Source organism: Wyeomyia smithii, chromosome 3, assembly GCF_029784165.1.
Source record: "Wyeomyia smithii strain HCP4-BCI-WySm-NY-G18 chromosome 3, ASM2978416v1, whole genome shotgun sequence".
NCBI lineage: Eukaryota > Metazoa > Arthropoda > Insecta > Diptera > Culicidae > Wyeomyia > Wyeomyia smithii.
In genome coordinates this window covers 189,043,992-189,066,552 of record NC_073696.1, presented here as the reverse complement: position 1 = coordinate 189,066,552, position 22,561 = coordinate 189,043,992, and the positions used below count along the sequence as shown (strand labels likewise).

General features: G+C 40.2%; 1 protein-coding gene across 7 annotated transcripts in view; it reads right to left on the bottom strand.

The window, feature by feature from the left end:
- Nucleotides 1-307: 307 nt before the first annotated feature.
- The window catches only part of LOC129727359 (tyrosine-protein phosphatase 10D), a 57,803-nt gene continuing 35,549 nt past the window's right edge, over nucleotides 308-22,561 (bottom strand). Inside the window, exons 2-14 of one of the 7 annotated variants that reach the window (XM_055685133.1) lie at nucleotides 9,688-10,213; nucleotides 9,194-9,238; nucleotides 7,838-8,938; nucleotides 6,617-7,048; nucleotides 5,119-6,552; nucleotides 5,023-5,040; nucleotides 4,694-4,931; nucleotides 4,438-4,624; nucleotides 4,122-4,379; nucleotides 3,798-4,056; nucleotides 3,617-3,736; nucleotides 1,076-1,888; nucleotides 308-866 (exon numbers count right to left, since the gene is read on the bottom strand). In XM_055685133.1, the coding sequence (XP_055541108.1) occupies nucleotides 1,476-1,888; nucleotides 3,617-3,736; nucleotides 3,798-4,056; nucleotides 4,122-4,379; nucleotides 4,438-4,624; nucleotides 4,694-4,931; nucleotides 5,023-5,040; nucleotides 5,119-6,552; nucleotides 6,617-7,048; nucleotides 7,838-8,938; nucleotides 9,194-9,238; nucleotides 9,688-10,213 (5,031 nt within the window). In that variant the 3' untranslated portion in view covers nucleotides 308-866; nucleotides 1,076-1,475. Of the gene's footprint in view, nucleotides 867-1,075; nucleotides 2,255-3,616; nucleotides 3,737-3,797; nucleotides 4,057-4,121; nucleotides 4,380-4,437; nucleotides 4,625-4,693; nucleotides 4,932-5,022; nucleotides 5,041-5,118; nucleotides 6,553-6,616; nucleotides 7,049-7,837; nucleotides 8,939-9,193; nucleotides 9,239-9,687; nucleotides 10,214-22,561 lie in introns of those variants that run through there. The other 6 variants (XM_055685137.1, XM_055685134.1, XM_055685135.1 and 3 more) reach the window with 6 other exon arrangements.

Genomic DNA, 22,561 nt, shown 5'->3' with positions numbered 1-22,561 from the left:
ATAACGATCCGACTTAAACGAGGCGACGGGGCGAGCAGCGAACAAGGTGGACGACCTGCGGGGCCTCCGCAGACGACATGGCTGGCGAGCTGCAGCCATGGACCGAATTGAATGAAGATGACTTTTTCGAACAGCAAGGGACACTCCGGCCTAGGACTGACTGATAAGGTGAGTAAGCGTTGCTTCTGCGCTGCATTGTTCATTGACCTGAGTTGAAGAATGTTGTGAGTTGGAAAATTCCATGGAACTATTAAGTTTTATGAACTGAAAGGAACAGTTTCGGAACAAATGTTGAAGTAAAATTAGGTTTCAGCTGATATGATATTTTTATTGTAAGATTTAAAATATCGTGTAACTAAAATTGCCATGATACTTCTTACATTATGTACAACGAAAAAGAGTTAAAAGAGCTTGGTTTGAGTGTCCATTGCACATGCATAAATACAATAAAATTCACATTTTCTGCGCTTCGTTTTACTGTTTTGATTTCCGGTTACGTCAAAAACGTAAATTCTAAATTACATACATATATGTAGCGCATGTACTTTTCATATATCGACATTTAAAAGGTAGATTGCGTACTAGTACATTGACAACATTTCGTTTTTTTTCTACGAAAAAGCAAGAGGGTTTTTTCCTGATATTTACAATTCAAAAACTTTAGGTATGATTTTCCGAACTTTCGATGAGATTATGCTAGTTTAAATTTTGTGTACTTCTTTGTTCTGTCTATGACCGAATTTTTACTGACGAATGTTGTTAAGATTCTTCTTTGACTAAAGGACGTGATACTGTGTCACATCTTCGATGGCGTAAAACTGCTTTTCTTGGCCGTTACATTCCTGATTCAGCGATGCCCTCGTCATCTGTTGATATAAATATCCATAAATAACATTAGTTATTGATCGAATAATCTCGTCCACGAGCACATGGATGAATGTTAAAATTTATGTTGTTAATTTATGTTGCCACACCGGGAAGATAATTTAAAAGATGATGTAGACAACTAAACCACAGTTAGTAGGAGTTTATATTGAAAATGTTAGATAGTAATATAGGAAAATAGACTACCAACCCATTTCTCTTAGCTTTAAGTAAAGCTCATCGCTTACACCACCACCACAGAGATTGCTATCTTCGTCTACGATAACAATGATATCATCGTCCTGCTCATCTTCTTCGTCTTCTACGAAATTGTGCTTGTATCGAAAGCGTTCGCCGCCCGTTTCTGTGCTAAGATTGTTTCTTTCATTCTTTTTGTGCAGTAGCAGTTCCCTTTGTTCATTGGAATCGTCTTCTTCTTCTTCATCGGAATCGATGCCAACATCGATCTCCGTTTCATCGTCTTTGCGATCCTCCGCATCATCGCCGTCGATACGAATGATGTGCGCACTGTTCGCGTGACTATCTTCATTGATAGCGATAACAATACTGCTTCGACCGCTGCTTCTGTTATCGCTATCGTTTTCTAACTGTCATCTTTCTTCTTTCCAAAGCTTATTTCCAATTGACTGATCATTGCTATTATTTGTAATACCTTCTGGTTTGCAATCGACAGTTTCTATTAAATGGCAACTACCACCTTGGCTAGCATCCTGCCCCTGATCAGTTTTATCATCGACTGTCGGTAGCTGCTCTTCACTATTACTTTTATCGTGCGCTTGTACTTCAACGGCTATCACTTCTGCTTCTTGGCAATGAATTTCATCAATTTTGGCAACATCAGTCCTGCTGTTATTTGGTTGTGCTTCGGCTTGTGTACAATCGTTATGTTCGTTGTTATCTGCACCGTTGTCGAGCATGCTTGGGTCACTATAAACGACACCATCTTCATTTCGATCAGTTTCTATGAGCTGCCGATCTTCGGCGACTTCTTGATCACCAGGCGCTGATGTGTTTTCCGGGCAGCGGTACACGTTTAGTAGTGGACATGATGTAATTGTTCCCGTGGATCAAGTGCAGTTTTGTTAGCAGTTTGCAATGTTTTAGTTTCACAGTTTGTCCAACACCAAGTTTCAATGTTTGATAAATTTCATTGCATTTTTTGTTCCATGTGTGAAGGCGTGTTTAAATGAGAGGTAATTGAAAGAAAAGAAACACGAGTTTTACAATATTATGTTACATATACTTGTATACTCTCCTGGACAGTATACATTCAAAAATAATTCTATCGGTCATGCTTCAGTAAGCTTTGTCTTAGAATCGCTCAAAATGTGACTATCTTCCACTTGGTTTAGTGTACTTTCCTCGAAAACTTAGGGAGAAAAGAAAACAAAACTGCGTTCAGTATATTCACAGGATTGTCAACAAACAGCACAAGTTGCACACGGCTCGCACATTGCTAGATTAAGAGCATATGAGATGTTTTCATTAGCAGATTATGTACATAATAAAGTTGTATAGATGAGAATTAATCCCTGGTTAATTTTTTTGGAAAAAGGGGGCAGGGAAATGTTTTGTTTTCTCCTTTATTAGCACTGTCCTAGTAAATAGAGCTGCTTTTCATGTTTTTGGCTTAGTTCTACGTTCCCATACCACATGCATTTTAAGATTATTTTGCATTAAACCCCAGAGAATTTCGTTTTAAATTCTTTGAAAATTTGATGGACAAAATTTGCAATACAATACAGAAGCAATGAGCCAAAGCTTTTGACACGACATTTGGAACAAACTAAAATTGTAGAGACTATCGAATCACCCTATGTTTGCTTGAACTTTAAACGTTACTTGCAAATAACTGAATTATGAATAGTTTCTATGTATAAATTGATCGTGTTTTATTCACCACTTCCGTCAAGATGGTAAATGCCAATTCACAAAAAAAAAACAAAAAAAAATCTGTTGTAACCATTATTTTATCATTTCCTCTGTGTTTCAAATAAAAAGAAAAAGTGGAAGGTTCCAGTTTTCATTCTCACTGAGAAAACCCTGATTTTTATTTAGTTCAAAACAACAATGATTTGTAAACATCAATTTTATTTAGAATGTATTATGTAGTATGTGCAATGTTACTGTGCTGTTGAATACCTACGGCATGGATACGACTTTTAATTCTTAATAATTATATTTATCATGGATGTACAGCGTGTGAATAAATTTCTGTACGATTCTAACGGAGAGCACTGTTATGAGTGGTTCAATTGCAGCTAATTTCCGATTTTTTTTATTTTAGTGAAGTTTCCTGATACAACAAAAAAGTAATATCAAGCATAGGTGTTACTAAGATGCTCCTTGTTTGCATCTTGTTCACAGCGACTTTTAATTTTGTTGAAAGCAAAGTTTTTTCTAACGTAAGGTAATTTAACTTAGAATATATAAATTGTTTGATGCAGCTGGTTGATAAAAAACTGCAAGTTTACTAGATACGTAAATAAATAAATTGATCTTATTTTATCTGATAGTGCAAATCCTGAAATCGTATTGAGAAATAACAAAACAATAACTACAAATGTTAGTTAACACCCGTATATGATCGAGAAGCCACTAAACCAATCGAAAGCATTGTAATTAGTCTGAGAAATAGCAATTACCGAGCGTATTAAATTTACAGTATATACTAATAATTTGGAAGCCACCGTCATATTAGGAAAAACGGTAATATTAAACAACCGCTCACCTTCGTATCCCTGATTGTCATGGATTTCGCGCTCAGTTCCTTCCTTACCCTCTAATACCACCAGCAAACACTGATGAATGCAAATGTATTGCTGCTCTGTTTGCACCATCCAGACACGTTCTAACGGAGAGAAAACGATGTCATTTCGTAGAAGAAGACAATGAATTCCATCAACGTTTACCTTTTCGCATTGCCCATACAATACCGAAGATATCGACAAAATCCGATACCTGTATTTGTTGCAGTATTCTATCGAGTGTAATGAATGTCCCTGAGCGCCCAACTCCAGCACTACAATGTACAACGATTGGTCGCTGGTCAGGTCCGACGCGTTCGCGGAAAGCTCGCACAAATCGTGCGAGTGTTTGAGGAGGATTTGGCACACCGAAATCAGGCCATGTGGTGAAATGGAAGTGACGAATAATGCGCTGTGTGTCACCCTAGAAAAAAAAAACCCGTGATATATTTCGTGTTCAATTTAGATTTCCGATTAGCAAGAACATACTCTTGTCATCATGAATTCAGTGATGACCCAATCGGGATAATGACTGTCATTCAACAGCGTAACTTTGATGTCACCGTAGTACACTGGAACGGTATCATGAGGCCAGTAGTGGTCACATTTTTCGCGCCCCTTTTCGAAGGTTCGCGTTAACATAACGATCGCTCGTGAGTTGCTCTCCCAACACATGCGCCAGAAATCATCTCGTGTCGAGTGCAGTGGCCCTTGTGTAACGATAAACTCTCGAGGTGAGTTATGACCCTGCAGAAAAAGTAAGATGTATTCAAGGAATTCCGTAAATCGTAGATTTCAGTTATACCGGAACGTAGTTAGCATTAATATAGTCAGAACCTTCCTCGTCGTCCACCGGCTGTAATTTAAATCTAGAATGATCGTATGGTAAAATGTTGGTGAAACGGTTCTTAGGTCTATTGCACGGTAAATCCGCAAATGTGCATGGTTGGTCTCGACCCACATGTTTGAGTTCCTCGAATTCTTCGCTAAATCTACAAAGGAAAATAAAATAAGTCTAATTTTCTTTTCGTTATTCACCCTTTCAATTCCGCTCGACATGCCTAAAATCAGAATCGGCTGCCATGAGCCGGTAATGTTCGGCGAAATTTTTCACCAACACAGGACGGCTTGTTTCCATTGTGCTATCTGGTAGCGACATATTGTCATTGGCTCGTTGCTCCGTAGCTTTTTTGCGCCCCGTGTGTCGTCGACGGCGCAAAAACAGCAATGTACTAACCAGTAGAAGGATGATGAATAATGGGACTGTTATTGATACGATTAGCGATGTGTTGTCTTGTGCTGAAACGAAAAATCGAATCATTCAAATCGTTTGGTAAGTTTAATAGTATAAAAGATGAATGTTTTAATTTGGATTTTTTTGTTTTCTTACCGTCCACTGATAACAATCCTAGCATGGCAAAGACATGTTCAAATGACAAATATTAAAAAAAACATCAACCTGTTACGATGATGTTACCAAACTCACCTGTTCGAATTGAATAACTGTATGCTGTATCGGTAAACTTGTCTGGTGCAGTAAATGCTCGGACTTTAACCTTGTACGTTGTGCCAGATTTGAGCGGTCCATTACAGTACCCTGACTTGCGTGTATCACAATTTTCTGTTCCAATTGTAAAATCTTCTACCGAGCTATTCTTGAAAGGGTAATATGGCTCGATAACCTGATACGGGGGCCAAACGCTGTAGGATTGCACATCGTACCAACTAGGCATTTCCAGGCCGGAAGCATTTTTGCTGTCATCTTCTGCAATAATTATTGTGTAGGTAGTAACCACACCGTTTTGGTCGCTGAAGTAGTGTTTGCGGAATCGAATCTCAATGGTGGAGGCACTACTGCCAACTTCCGTAGGGACGACTTGGGTTTCAGGTTTTGGAGGCGCCAGGATAGGCATTTTCTGTTTCCACATTTGCTCTGGACCGTACCCGATGGTAGTTTTGGCTTGAATGCGGAATATGTATGTTTTACCCGGTAGTAATGTCTTGATTGTGCCACGTAGTTCGGTAGGTTTAAAATCTTTTGCTTGCGTATGTTGTGATCCATCTAATCCGTAAGTGATAGTGAATTGTCTAATAATTCCATTTTGCTCATTCGATGGAAGAGACCATTCGAACGTGATTTCGCTGGGCTGAATGTCTACGGGTGCAAATTTATCAACGCGTCCCGGTACCGATTCTTTGGTCTGGAAATTAGCAGAAACTGGAAGACTACTTCGTAATACGTTAGATTCGGTGCCGGACCGGACGACTACTGTGAATGTGTAGTTGCGATGGGGTTTAAGATCGGTGATTGTGATGTGATTGTTAACAGTGAGATTCTGCACGTAGTGGGAATCGTTCTTGAGGTATTGGATTTCGAATGCATTGTATTCACCCTTTGGAATATCCCATTTTAAAACAATATCGGTGTCGGTGATGTTACTGGCGTTGAGCTCAGTGATTGGGTCTGGGTACATCCGATCTTGTCTTTGGATCGGTTGACTTGCCACTCCACCACTTACCGTCCATACCGTGATGTTGTAGAGCCGTCCCGGTATGAGACCAGTAAAGGTTACTTTTCTATCTGTATCATTCGCAAGTTTCTCCTTGTCAGGAATGTTGACATCTCCCAAAGAAAACCTATAGAGGTCAAATTTGGACGATTGCTGAGGAGTGGGAGTGAAGCTCAGTGTAACGGTATCACGCATCTGTACATTATTAACGACCAGTACTTCGGACTGTATGAGTGGCATTGTGCGTGTTTGTAGTTTTGTGACATCACTCGTCAGACCATACGAAACCGTTTGAATTTTAAAGTTATACATCACACCCGACTTTAGGTCTCCTATAAGGATTCGTACGGTAGGTGGTTCTTCGATGGGCTTTTCGTCTTCATTTAGCCCGCTTCCTGGATAAGGAAAGACTAAAAATATACATTCATTCAATATGTTTTTTTAACGTAATATTTTCTTTCAGATACTACTTACTTGTATTGAGTTCTGACACATTGTTGCTAAAAACCTGATCCGGGAATTCTGTAGGCCACCAATGAATAATGTATGTTTCCACGCGTCCTTCAGGTCGTGGCCATTCGAGGGTTATGTTGTTAGAATCAACGAGTGGAGCAATGTTAGACACGGGATTTGGCCGTACAGTTTGATTGACCTGCTGGGGGTTTGGCGACTCCACACCATAACTGACGGTGTTTACCTGAATGGTATATTTTTCACCCGGTGTCATATCAGTCACGTCTGCATCCGTTGTTTTTACCGAAGGCAACCTTATCCATTGTTTTTCACTTTCTGTGCGATACCGAATCGAGTACTCGGTGAATTCGGACCGTTCTGGCGCTTTCCAGCGTACCAGAACCGAGTTGCTGGTTACTTTTTCTATTGTCATATCGCGCGGTGGGTTAGGATCTAAAATCAGTTTGTATATCAGTGTTTTTTTTTTGTTTCAAATAGAAATACTATTCATCTATCTAGTTTCTAATTGTATTTATCGTTTTACTTCAACAAAAAATCCGTGTAACATGTCGTAAAATCATGTAACAAATACTATTTGATTTTTTACTCCAAAAATAAATGATAAATCCTATCCGATTTTTAAAAATGTTAGAATCTAACGATTTTTAAATTTATCTTGTTCTAAAAATGTAAACTTTTCAACAAACTTCGAAAGCTTTTAACACCTTTCATAAAAGTTAAGTTTTTAAGAGATACAGTTAGGTAACATTATCAACAGGTTATCAAATTGCGGTGTCTGTTTTGACTATAGCTTTCAATCATGAAGAAAAACCAATTACACTAGGGTCGCTTTTTACTAGTTTTTTTTTCACGCGGTTTTTTGCGCGGCTATTTTCACGCGAATTCTGGAATTTACGCGTTTTTTTTAGGCGGATTCCGGAATTTACGCAATACTTTTTTCTTACGTAGAGATTTTTACGCGGTTTCCTTTTACACGGCACGTATCCCCCGCGTAAAAAGCGACTCTAGTGTACGCTTAAGTTGAAAATTACTAAGCTGCCTGTTTTCATCAAAGTCGATATTCAATAAATGCAAAGTTCCAAGTTTAGAAGATTTGTATTAGGTGCATTTGTCCAACTCATAATGAAACATAAAAAAAATGTTGCAGCCAATGTGATATGTAAAACAGCTGGTTTTAATTGTCATTTTAAATAATGTCTTTTCTGAGGTATTTATACTTACAAACTGCTTGAAAATAGGAATGCGGCTCGCTCCTTAGTCCGTGGCTAACAGCAAAAACTTTTACCTCATACCCAGCTCCGGGGTATAGGTTTGTAAACACTAGTCTAGATTCGGTGGTAAGTACTATTTTTCCATCGTTGGTATCGTTGCGGGTGTACGTAACTTCGTATTTCTCCTGACGTGAGTTAACATCGCTCTTCCAACTGATGTTCAGTCCTTCGCGTATCGATTTCAGATCTTCTATTATAGGCGACGATGGCCTCGTGACGACAAATATCACCGTTTCGTTAGACTCCATCTTTTTAGAGATGGCTTGCACAGTAACGGAATAATTACGGCCTGGTAATAATGATTCCAGCGCAAAGTTCGTTTTGTCTGTATTCATCGTGCTCGCATCACCATTGTTTGTTTCAAGTTCATGATAGCTGACTCTGTATTCATCTTGTGTGCTGGCATCATCTGGAGCCCAGGATATAGTGATGATTCCGGTTTTGCTGTCGGTGAAGGAGTATAGATTCTTCACCGGTAGCGGCTTGAGTGTGACCTCTCCTGAAGCCGGCCAGGAGGTGACTTTTCCTGACACGGTTTTTACAACTACTTGATAAGTTTTACCAGGGTCCAGATTATCTTTGAACTCAAGCCATGCCATATTCTCATTATCATTACGAATCACTGCCTGCTGGCGTCGGGTTGTGGCGATCGATACTTGATATTTGTCAAATTCACTGATACCCTTGGGGGCTTCCCACATTACTTTGAAGGAATTTTCCGTTATTGCCTTTTTGTCAAACGTTACGTTCATAGGTCGAAGAGGAACTGTCCGATATTGTGCAGTTGTGGGCAGTGAAATTTCATCTTCAGACATTGTTTGTACGGATATATTGTATGCTCGGCCTGGTACGAGTCCTTTGAAGGCTGCCTGTGCCGGTCCTGGTGGCTCGCCTTCCTTCTGAACGTACAACACGCTACCGAGTGCATCTGGAGGTTCGATAGAAACCTTGTAATGAGTGTAAATCCCGGCAGGATACGGCGGTTGCCATAACACAAGCAGCGTGGTTTCGTTTCGGAACCACACGATGAACTTTCCCGGTGTGTTGGGTTCTGGTAGAAAAATAATTATATTTATTAATTAAAATAGTGAAAAAAATATTTTTCGTGTTCTATTGGTTTGCGTTAATTATAAAATGAATGCTACATTTATTTGTACATGCATTAGCGCTTCCCAAGAGAACCATTATGTCATAAATGTGATATGTAACAATAAAAGCAGTCAGTAACGACAACACCAGCTCTCTCAGTAAATTAATGATTCTCGAGTGAATGCTGTTCGCTCAAACAAGTATCTTCGGGTGTTACCTCGTAGGATCTTTATTTCCAACAGATCCTTATGCCGGTAGCGTTCTACGAATTCCCAAGTGTGTTAATTTTACGGTTAGTCAACATGTGAGTAGTGCGATAAGCATTTATGAGTTAGGAAGAAAAGAAAGAAACACAAAAATTGCGGCTGAGTGAATCTGTTAACCATTGTCCATTTAATTTATGTTGTGTACACATTTATACGATATAAACAAATTTGTGCATATGCTATTCAATTGAAACATCCGCTTGCTGGCTGCTGACTTCCATAAGAGATCTATTTGACGGTCACTGATTCATCTTGTTCGCTGATTCTACCATCATCTCACGTATGCTTCAATGTTTTCTCTGCCACCACGCTCCAATATTTCGTATCAAATGCTATGTTTAATCAGATACAGTTTATTAGAGTTTAAGTTATGTTAGTTGAATTAAATCCTTCCACCTTGACGAAATTAAAAAACAAAATTTTAATTTCAAAAAATAAAACTTACTTGTGGTAAAGTTGCGGCTGGTGTACGCAACCGATTCTTTTCCATCGAAAACGGTGTACGCTTGCACCTGATAGGTTGCGCCTGGCGTAAGATCTCGTAGCGCATGCTGAAATTGATTGTCCTCGACGACAACCGTTTGATTGGTGGCAAAACTATCCGACAGCCCAAGGATTTTCAGCTTGAATGTCGAGTAGTTGCCCTGCGAAGGGGGGCTCCAACTTATGGTGGCAATTTTGCCTGAGCGAACCGCCACAGACAAATTCGACGGTGGATCCGGGGCGGTCGTTATTGACACCGTCCACGTGAGCCAGTCGTGGTGTGTCGAGTTGGTGTAGTACAACCAAAAGTTGTATCGCGTACCCGGCTGTCCGTTAGAGAACTGGATCTCGTCGCCCACGTCCCGCGATGCAATTGTTGCATTTGGTGCTGGATTACCCACCGGTGGGTAGTAATCGAGGCGGTAGTAAGAATCATCTAAGCCGAGATTTCCGGGAATCTCTATCACAAGGTCGGCACCGCTACAGATCTGGAACAAAATAAAAAAAAAAAACATAATATAATTATTGTAGAAAATTGATATGATTGACTGTTCACGCACGCAGACGAAAAAAAGATACACACTAGATAACAAACTTAGTTTGTTTCATAGCAGAAAAGCAGTCTAGTTTTGCAGTAGTATGAAGGCAGCTCAGTGCAACGGAATTGAGCTCTTCAAAACTCATTTGGTACTCTATATTCAACACGTTGATTGGCATATTTGAAAACGGAACTAACTTGATGGATGGTGCAAATTAAGTCTACATAATCAAGCCAATATGGCGCTCCAGTTTTCATTGATCTCGAAATCACTATTAATTCCAATCCAATAGTTTACCTGGTTTTGTACAGCACAGCAAATAAGCTGCATTAAATGAAGTTGAACCACAATTTGAAGATGAAAACATTTTCATATCCATAAAAACACAATTCAAACATTTAAAAATTTATCAACGCTGGCTGCAACTAGAAATGTTTTACTTTCTAAAGGGAGGCTAGTAGAGTTGTTCATTACTTGCTGCTACAAAAACCGTAACTACCGCTCGTCCACAAAGTATAAAACAAAATTGATCTAGGTTGCTGATGTGATCTTACGAGATTCAAGTATAAATTAGATAGGACTTAATACTCGCTGTACAAAAATATTTAGAAAATGGTATATTATCATCAAAAACACAATTTCAAATTTAGAAATTTATTAACGCTGGATACGACTAAAAATGTTTTGCTTAGGGGAAGGTTAGGAAGTAGTAGGAGAAGTGTTTAAAAGAATTCATCTATAGCGAATTTCTTTATTCCATCAGCTCACCTCGTTTTGACCTGGAAGCAACCTAACTGCTGTCAAAACCGTCAAAACCCTTCTTTATTCCCTCTATTTTGACCTATAGGTCTAAATACTACAGTATTGACTAGAGATCCTAGAGATACTCAGAGAGAGAGAGAGAGAGAGAGAGAGAGAGAGAGAGAGAGATAAGCGATGAAAAAAACCGCCAATTTGGCAACTAGGTTTCACATGTTAGAGGTGCCAGATCTTTTCTCAAAGCGCAATGTTGACTAAAAAATAACAGCAAGTTATAACAGAGGAATGGAAAAGTACTAGAAAACAAAAGATACGATGCAAGCAAAAACAGACATACTTGTTAACAAACTGAAATAAAACTGAATCACTGTAGAAATAGACTAAATTTCAGTAGGATTAGAAAGTATAATGACGTAAAAAATAATAATAAAAAAATGTAGCAGCGTGACAAAAAAACCAGGAAAAAAACAGGAAACAGTATAAAGATAGAAACAAAATAAAAAATAATAAAACACATATATTTTGCAAGCCCTGATCAATATATACAAAGTTAACTGAACTACAATGTAACAATTGAAAGTAATGAGACGTTTCAAATAATACCAGATATTTAATGAAAATTTAAAAATGAAGGAGCATGAGTATTAGGGTGGGGGAAAGTCATCGATTTTCCAGAACCAAGTTTTTTTTGGTTCTTTTTGGGGCCCCAAACAACCCCAAACTTACCGGAAGACGATTGGTTTTATCTCCGCTTGGTGCATTGCATTTCAAATTTATATGAAAATTTATATGGGAAAACCTACTTTTTCACATTTACCTTTCTTGAGAGCTCGATAATGCTCGAATAAGGCACTACATTATGTTAAAGTATAGTATTTTAGATGCCTAACAACTTTGCAGAGGACACTGAAGAGCTAGAATGTCCCTAAGAAGAGCTATAGCAGTTCAAAGTTGAGTATGTCGATTTATATGCAGAAAATCTTGTTTCCTGCCAACATTACCAATGTACCGGCGTCAGTAGGATTCCCATCAGAAGTAACCTATCGTTACGAGTTTGTACACTCAGCTGGATCAAGCAAACACATTTAGGTCAATATTCTAGGCGTAGAAAGAATCTACAACGTGTTTCAGAGGTTACTTTTGATGGAAATCTGACTGACGCCGGTACACTGGCAGTGTTGGCAGAAAAAATGATTTGCAACATAAATTTCGACATACTCAACTTTGAACAGCTCTAGTATTTTTTTGGGACACCCTAACTCTTTAGTGTCTTCGGCCAAATTGTAGTGTCTTTCGGCCAAACCTATCATTTGAAGTTATGAAACCTATGGTTTAAGCCATTTCGAGCTCTTTAGAATGGAAAATGCATAAAAGTTGTTTTTTCCATACAAATCTCCATATAAATTTGAAATGCAATGCACCAAGCGGAGACAAAACCAATCGACTTCTGATAAATTTAGGGTTGTTTGGAGCCCCAAATAGAACGAAAAAAACTTGGTTCTGGCTTTCTGCTATCAAGTTTCGTTTTTTCCATATAACGATTCCCCACCCAAATGAGTATACAACCGAGATAAAATTATTACAGAAAACGAAACGGTTGAACGGTTAAAAAAAAGTTCTAAAAATAGAAGATAATTGATCAGACATATACGTGAACAAATATATACGCTTAAGCAACAAATTACAGTAGAAATAAGTCGAATTAATTCCAAAGATTATCAGAAAAAGGAGAATAAGTAAACAGCGAATAAAAATATTTGAATATTTGAACAATAAAAAAAAAAAACAAATAATATGTAGTCGACAAAGTTAAATCACAGAGTTAAATTATTAAAAATTGTGGGGAGCTGGTGGACGCAAGTTTACAGAGTCCGCTTTGATAAGCAGATGGTCGTAAGTTCGAATCTTGTAGAAGCAGGCCAGACTTAGAATCGTGATATGTATATACGCATCACAACGTTGACCCTTCCCTACGAACAATCTTTGTCGTAACGCAGTGGTAGACGCGGTCTCCAAACAGCAGTCTCGCTAGAATATCCCTTTCCTCTTACCACCTGATTGTAAGGACGTGGCCGGCGCCGTTGACGGATGAAGATATATATATATATATATATATATATATATATATATATATATATATATATATATATATATATATATATATATATATATATATATATATATATATATATATATATATATATATATATATATATATATATATATATATATATATATATATATATATATATATATATCAGGCTCTCTACATGCTTCGGTCCTCCGTCGATGCTGCGAAGAAGGAGCACGCCGAGCTCAAGGCAAGAGCGGTGGCTGCAGAGAAGAATGCAACGGAGGTGACCGGAAGGGCGACGAAGTCGGTCCAAACGGACACCTGCACGTTTGCAGCGGTTTGCGCCTCCGGGTCAGCCGCAAAAAGAGCAAGGCAGTCTCCGGGGGAAGCCCCCGAGAACAGCAAGAAACGGTTGGTTGTGCTAAGCCCGCGAGATAGCACACCAACGGCCTCCAAGTCCGCCGAAAAGTCTGCCGAAGTGGCAGCTACGGGAAACCCTTGGGTTACCGTGGGAGGAAGGAAGCGCCAAAAAGACAGCAAGCGCAACGACGAGAAGGCGACAAATCGTCCAAAAATGGGAAAGAAGGCGCGAAGCAGGGGCGACGCCCTCATACTCAAGACGGAGGGGTCCAAGTACTCCGAAGTCTTGAAGAAAATGAGAGGCGAAACCCAGCTCAAGGATCTGGGAGCGGATGTGCGGACCATCCGTCGTTCTCGCACCGGCGAGATGATCCTTGAGCTCCGTAAGGATGCTAAAAACAAGGGCGCTGCCTACAAGACGGTAGCCGAGCAGGTCCTCGGGAAAGATGTGCAAATTCGGGCACTCACCTCAGAGGTGACTCTCCAGCTCAAAAACCTGGATGAAATCACCGAGAGGTGCGATATTGCACAGGCCCTCAAGGAGAAGTGCGGAGTGGAAGTAGCCACCGAGGTAATTCGCCTCCGAAAGGGTCCAGCGGGGACCCAGGTGGCCACTTTCCGGCTTGCATCGGCCGATGCAACTCTGGCCCTGAAGACAGCCAAACTTAAGGTTGGCTGGTCAGTATGTCCCCTGAGCATACTCCAGCAGCCGGACGTTTGCTTCAGGTGTTTCGAGGGAGGGACAAGTCCTGGACCTGCAAGGGGCCCGATAGGAGCCAGTTATGTAGGCGTTGTGGTGGTGCTGGCCATAAAGCTAAAGACTGCGGGGAGCCTCCCAAGTGCTTGGTATGTACTGGAAAACGGGACGCCAAGCACTTTATGGGAGGCCCACGGTGCCCAGCCGGTAAGGCGGCCACGAAACCACGGGCGTGAGAGTGACACAATTGAACCTGAACCATTGCTATGCGGCACAGCAGCTGCTATACCAAGCAGCGTCTGAGTCGCGGTCGGACATCGCAATCGTATCGGACCCCTACTGCATTCCTCCCGGAAACGGTAATTGGGTTGCAGATAAGTCCAGTACGGCGGCCAGATGCACGACCAGCAAGTTCCCGGTTCAGGAGGTTGTGTCAACCTCAAATGAAGGATACGCGGTTGCCAAGGTGGACGGAGTGTTCTACTGCAGTTGTTATGCTCCGCCGCGTTGGTCTATCGAAAGGTTCACCCAGATGGTCGATTTGTTATCTATGGAGCTGACGGGACTAACACCCTTAGTAGTGGCGGGCGACTTCAACGCTTGGGCTGTTGAGTGGGGAAGCCGCCGCACGAACCGGAGGGGTCAGATCTTGTTGGAAGCTTTGGCAAAGCTCAACCTAGATCTGGCCAACGTTGGAACCAAGTGTACATTCAGCAGAAATGGTGCGGAGTCGATCATCGACGTGACGTTCTCCAGCCCAGGACTGATCGTGAACTGGAGGGTAGACGATGGCTACACCTATAGTGACCACCAGTCGGTCTGCTATAGCGTAGTCCAGAACGTGAGGCGGCAGGCGACGGGTAGAGCCAATACTCCGACCGTCCGCGTGTGGAAGACATCGCATTTCGATGCCGAGGTATTTGCAGAAGCAATGAGAAGAGAGCGCGAGGGGGGCAGTTGGCTCCGCCCGAGTGCTGACCAATTAGTTGCCACATTATCGCGGGCGTGCGACGCCACCATGCCTAGGACCCGCCAACCTAGGAATGGTAAGTCACCGGTATACTGGTGGACCGACGCGATAGCGGACCTCCGTAGCGCGTGCCTCCGTGCAAGACGGATGTTGCAACGTGCACGTACCGATGCACAGAGGGTAGAGCGCCGTGTAGTATTCGGATCTGCAAGATCGGCACTTAAAAGTGCGATAAAGGCGAGCAAAAGGGCCTGCTTCGATAGGCTTTGCGCGAGTGCCAATACGAATCCGTGGGGCAACGCCTACAGAGTCGTAATGGCGAAGACCAAAGGCGTGTTGGCGCCGGCAGAGCGATCACCAGCGATGCTGGAGCGCATCATCGAGGGACTCTTTCCACGACACGAGCCAAATCCTTGGCCTCCGGTTGCTGAGTCTCACGTCCGACGTTCCAGTATCTCAGACACAGACCAGGGATGGTCGGCCAACCTGCCGGGCATCCAATCCGTGAGAGACGGCAGCCGTGCAGAGGTTGTGGAGGAGGTAAGGGTTACGAATGAGGAACTCATCGTGATCGCCAACTCCCTAAAGGTGAGCAAGGCACCGGGACCGGATGGAATCCCGAACTTGGCCATCAGGACGGCCATGAAAGTGGCCCCTGATCTATTTCGAACAGTCATGCAGAAGTGCCTGGATGACTGCCTCTTTCCGGACAGGTGGAAGCGACAGAGATTGGTGCTGTTGCCGAAGGCTGGGAAACCGCCAGGGGACCCATCGGCATACAGACCTATCTGTCTGCTGGACACTACGGGCAAGGTGCTTGAGAGGATTATCCTCAACAGACTGGTGAAGTACACAGAGGGTGTAAACGGTCTGGCAAGTAACCAGTTCGGCTTCCGGAAAGGTAGATCCACGTTGGATGCTATTCTCTCTGTCACCAAGACGGCAGAGGTAGCACTCCAGCGTAAGAGTTGGGGCATCCGCTATTGCGCAATCGTCACGCTTGACGTGAAGAATGCATTCAATAGCGTCAGTTGGGACTCCATAGCGCTCGCGCTTAGGAGCATCCACGTACCGGTGTCGTTGTACAAGATTTTGGAAAATTATTTCCAGAATCGGGTACTAGTTTACAACACGGAGGAGGGTCAGAAGTGCGTCCCAATCACCGCAGGGGTACCGCAAGGTTCCATCCTGGGCCCGGTGTTGTGGAATGTCATGTATGACGGAGTGTTGAAACTAAAGTTCCCTGTAGGGGTTGTGATCGTCGGTTTCGCAGACGACATCACGCTAGAGGTCTACGGCGAGTCGATCGAAGAGGTCGAGTTGACGGCCGCGCACTGCATACGCAAGTTCGAAGACTGGATGCACTCTAGGAAACTGGAGTTAGCGCACCATAAAACGGAGGTTACGGTTGTGAACAACCGCAAATTAGAGCAACAGGCGGTGGTCAGAGTCGGTGACTGCACCATTACCTCAAGGCGTTCCTTGAAGCTCTTGGGGGTTATGGTTGACGATAAGCTCACATTTAAGAGCCACGTCGACTATGCCTGTAAGAGGGCTTCAACGGCCTCTGCAGGACTATCTCGAATGATGTCCAATAGCTCAGCGGTATATGGCAGCAAGCGTAAACTTCTTGCCAGCGTGGTTTCGTCCATACTTAGGTATGGTGGGCCAGCGTGGTCCAAAGCGTTAGGTACCAACAGTCATCGTCGAAAACTGGAAAGTACCTACAGGCTCATGTGCCTGAGGGTTGTGAGCGCGTACCGTACAGTGTCATACGACGCAATCTGCGTCCTGTCCGGCATGATGCCTATCAGCATAGCCATTAAGGAGGACGTAGAATGCTTCGATCAACGTGACACAAGGGGTATACGAGGCACCAGAAGGTCATTCTCGATGATCAGATGGCAGCAGGAATGGTCCAATTCCGCAAAGGGTAGATGGACGCATCGACTTATTCCGGACGTATCCGGATGGGTCGGGAGGCGCCATGGAGAAGTTAACTTCCACTTGACACAGATTCTGTCAGGTCATGGTTGCTTCAGGCAGTATCTACACAGATTCGGGCATGCGGGGTCCCCCATGTGTCCCGAGTGCGCGGATGCGGAAGAAACTGCTGAGCATGTCTTCTTCGTGTGCCCTCGTTTTGTGCATGCGCGGAGCGACATGATGGTAGTGAGCGGGCCAGACACCACTCGGAGGATGTGTAAAGACCCAAACATTTGGAGGGCGGTTTGTACAGCCGCCTCTCAAATAGTTTTAGAATTGCAAAACAGGCGACAGGTTGACCACCGACACGCCAGTGTTAGCTAACGGCCAGTCTCCAGGTTAGTTAGCTAAGTTAGCAAAGAGATCTATAGAACCAAGAGGGTGCACAGAGCACAAAAGCCGCTCCCCGAAGCAATACCTAGCGGTGGTCCCGGGGAGTATTATGGGCTGGAGACTGGAGGGGTTTTAGTGGGTCCGGTCACTGATTCAAACCAACCCCACACTCCCTGAGGTTGGTCACCTCAGGGGTTTGGATGCAAATTTCCCCTCCACCTGAAACAAAAAAAAAAAAAAAAAAAAAAAAAAAAAAAAAAAATATATATATATATATATATATATATATATATATATATATATATATATATATATATATATATATATATATATATATATATATATATATATATATATATATATATATATATATATATATATATATATATATATATATATATGAGAACCTATTGACTGTGAACTGTGGAAAAGTCACTTAACACAGGATTACAAATATTTAGGCGAAAGAATTGAGAGCCTAGAGATTATTTACTTTTCAAGCCTGGTTTGATAGATCACTACAACCCAGTTAGTTCCTAGAGCAAAACGCATGCTAGAATTCAACCGTTTCTGCTATAATTTTTATGAACTATGCGTAATTAAAACTTCATGCAACACTGGAGTATTGCAGCGTAGAAAGGCGCCATTTTTTAATTACATACTAGTAAAGATTAAAATCAGTACAAACGCAGTTTCTATTACGTATGTAGGTTCGACGTCATTTCTTCGACAGCCATATAAACGATAATGATAAACACTCAAGCATTAAACAATCGTCGTGAATATTCAATGGTTGCAATGGAAATATGTTTTAATGTTAGATTTATTAGATACCATTAGCGGGAATTTAGTCTCTATTCCTAGTTATCATAGTCAGCCGTAATTTTAAACCCGAAATTGCATGTTTTCACCTTTATTTGTGGTCGGAAATCAATGCTAGGTCGAACAGGATCGTAAAATAATTGACTAAAAAAAGTTGAAATGAAGGTCAAGGTATTCAAGTGATCGCAAAATTTGAAGTCGCATGGTAAGGCGGAAAACGATTAACCTTGAACTATAAATATTCAGGTTCTCAAAGATCAGCTTCTGCAAACATATAAAAAATCAATTTCAATCGAAACCTATAAAATATCGATTTTTTTCTGTTCCGTTATTTAGTGTTTAATAAATAGATTGACAGAGCAAAGTTTCCACATTAAAACGTGGATCCCACGTTTTTTCTCTGGTCACATGTACGATTTTGAATGAGTAGCAATGTTATTAGATCACGATTACTAATAGACAAGTGAAGGAGGCATTTTTATGTCACAACGTCTGCCTGGCACATGTTAAATCTCCAATGAAAGTGAAATTGTGGATAATTGACATCCCGTGTACCAATGATCGACATAACGCACCAATTGTACCGCTATCTATGCAAATCAATGAAAATCAATAAAAAATGGATGCAATATTTTTACGCTAGAGTGAAAGTGCTTGGTAAGATTTCGCTGTTTCTCTGTTTTCGCTGTTTTTCACTCGCAACATTATGTACACCGGAGCTGTCGAAACAAAACAGAAACGATTGGTATACAACAGTACGCATTGTTTCCTTTTCATTCGTAAGTGACCGTAAAGATAAAGATGCAACATTTCGATTCCACCGATCGATGCTTGGTTGAATGGACGTTAGAGTAAAAAAAAAATGGGTATGGAATGGACCGACGGCTGATGGCGTCAGTGCATGACAACCCGGTCATATGTGCATTATTGTGTATTTATCAGAGTACGGCATTTTTTCGGAGGGTTGTATAAGATATGTGTCGTCTTCTCAGTGTTGATTGACGAATTGAACTGTTGTTGCATGCTATATATGTAATTGCAGTAGGTGGATCATCTTTTCGTCCACGAGATTTAATATATAAGTTAACGAGATGGGCACAAAGCAATTACGAAACGTTAGATATTAATGTGTCTTGATTTGATGAGTTGTTGATGAAGGTAAGGTGTGGAAATTGTTTATACTTGCAAGCTTTCATTGTCAGTAAGGTTGAAATAATGTGGGATCAAAATTGGATAACAATCACAAAACGAGGTCACATTGTGGTCCAGTTAGTTGAGGGATTATTTTCCAACTATCTTTGCTTCACACCAGCATAATTGAAAAAAAAGTGAAAGTAAAAGTTTTTTTTTTAATTTTTCGACTGTCACACAGGTGACGATAACCTTTACTTGGTGTTGCGTTTTCATTCCATTTCAACCTCTCTTGGAATAGATTGTAATCACTGTTGATACACTTTCAAAAGAAGAATGAAATGAATAATATTTATTTAATTTATTATGCGATACATTTGCATAGTCGACTGCATAAGAATTATAATTAGTTTATATGATCGACTTCACCAATTAAATTGTGAAAGTACAATGACACAAACAACACAAACAATTCATCATCATTTTTAATATAAGACTACCGTATTAATAATCAAGGAGCGCACCAACACGTCAAAATGCAGTGTACGAAACTTAACACAGTATAGAAAACATCATAAAATATTATGAAAATCTAGTTCTTCATGTGGAACTGTAAAATAATGACTCACTATTGTTTCGAAAACTTTTGAAACTGATGCTCACACGGAATCTTTTTTTGTTTTTTGGAGAACCAGCAGCATTAAAAATTGCTTCTGAACATCTGATTTCTATTTTTTGCGACTGGTTTATATAGCATAATATAGCAAATAAATCTGCATTTAAATTTTTTGCAATATCGATTTTGCATAAAATGACATGATTTTATTAAGCTATGATAATATAGTAGCGTAGAAAGCTGTCCACAAGCGGACATAGCTTATGATTAGCTTCCCACGTTAACATATTAATATAGTATCGTAAGAGAGGGGAGTCAAGTTGATTATTAGGTGAATCAATAGTCAACAGGCTTCTTACGATGATCGAGACTATATCATTGGTTTTAATGTGGGGAATTCAGTATGTTGAAAGGATGTGAAGGAGTCGAGGATAAATCCATACCAAAAATTTCCTTAACTTCATATTTGAGGAAAAAATTTTACTTGAGTTTAAAATTTTAAGCTTGAATAGTTTGCTAGTGCATGATCACTTTTACGTACATTACACGTTTCAAAACCATTAAAATTGAGAGTAATTTGTGTCATAAATGTAGTCAATATATCGCAATTATTCTTTTGATTATGTATTCTAAGATCCATAAAAAATGTTCGCCAAACATTCACTTCAAATAGTTTATATACAAACGGTTAACCACATCCTTGACAGTTGAATAAATGAATAGCCAGACACCATGAAAATATATTGTTGCCGTGAATTATGAATGTTTTAATTTGACTTCACAGCTGGTATAGCTTTGGACTTTGGTAGAGCAGTGAAGGGGATGGAAAACGAAGCTAGTGACACATGTAGCCAAAATGGGGGAACTGGTGAAATGTGTAGCAACACGCAACACGTAGCCGTAACCTAGTAACGAGGTTAGACATGCAAAACCGTTTTTTGTGGGAATGTGTGAACTCATATCAATATATTTTATCGGCATATGACTATAAGCAGAGATTGTACAGCGTCTTAAAATAATTGAAATTGAATTGAAATAATATTGGTTTGCACGAAATTTTCATTTTAGAAGACGGTTCTGCCCTGTTCTGCTCTACAGTTGACTAGGTGATACCGTCAAACCTGTTTTTGTGCCAGGGGAATTAGGAACGTACAGAAAAATCGAATAAAAAATCATTCGAAACTTCGCGAGTAGCTACATAAAACAATATTTCCGCTAGTCGGATATGTTCGTTTTTTATATACTGCACAAAAAATCACTCAAAAGAATCGCACAAATAAATAATAACAGGTTTGACTGTATGTCAAACTGTAAATGCATGTCTTTGAATCTATTTGGTGGGCAATATATAATTTTAGAAGAAATTGGCCAGGTGAACACCCGAAGAAAAAAATTAATATTACTGTTAGATAATATAATACATAATACATATTATTAATATATTATAATTCTCTAGATATAAAAAAATAACAAAAAAAAACACAAACTCGACTTCATTTGTACTCCAAATACGCAACCCAACGAATCTACCTCAGTGTCGTACAATCGAAGATTTCTTTATGATTTTGAGTTCTTTTGATGCAAAAATAACTGAAGAACAACGATTTGCGTACAGTTGATTGGTAGATTTAAGTTTATCTATTTTGACAATAGAAAAAAATTCCAAGTTTTTAGTCACCCGTTAGTGCCCAAATTAGTTTTTAGACCGACTACGAAAAAATTACTATGAAACTTTATAAACATTTTTTAAAAGTTCTTATTGAAACTATTTAGAGGTTTAACTGAAGACCGTCTAGAGGCGGCACTGGGCACTAAAGAGTTAAAGCTATTTTTCTTATAAAAAGTGTCGTGCATTTTTTTTTAATTCGCTGAGAATTTCTTTGAAAATCCCAACTAACAGTATATTTGCTAGTAATTAATTAACTCGAACGGGTAGAAATAATGTACCTCTTCTACCCAAATTTCACCAGTAAAACATCCTTGAAACAACGTGTTATGCAATGGCGGAGAAAACCGATTAAAAGTGCTAATTTGACGATTCCTCTACTTTCTTTTTCTTTCACGGTCAAAGGTGAAGATAACTAAAATTAATAAATGAAAACAGGTTTCGACTGTCTAATGGGAGTATCACATTCGCACGTTAGTTTAAATCTAGCACATTAGGCCTCTGAGCAAACTAACAGCATTCTTAGTATCAAATGACACAATTTGTAAATGGACGTTTCGTATTGACATTAATCTTACAACTCAAAATACTTCCATATTTCTTCAATTTCGGAAATTCTTGTTCCAGCTAGCTGAGAATGCATTCAATTTTTAGAAGAGAATGTTTTATAAATTTATTATTACGACTCCGATAATCAAATGTCATATTGAGATATGATATAGCTGGAAGCTTACTCTTCCAGAATACAAGCTTTAAATCGCAAGTAAAAAACCCAAATTAATCCACCTAGCACTGATTCAGCCTTACTCATGCAAACTTATTGTTTGTTTAAATAGATTTACACGAACACTTTAATTTTTAGAAAAAAATACACCTTCATAAT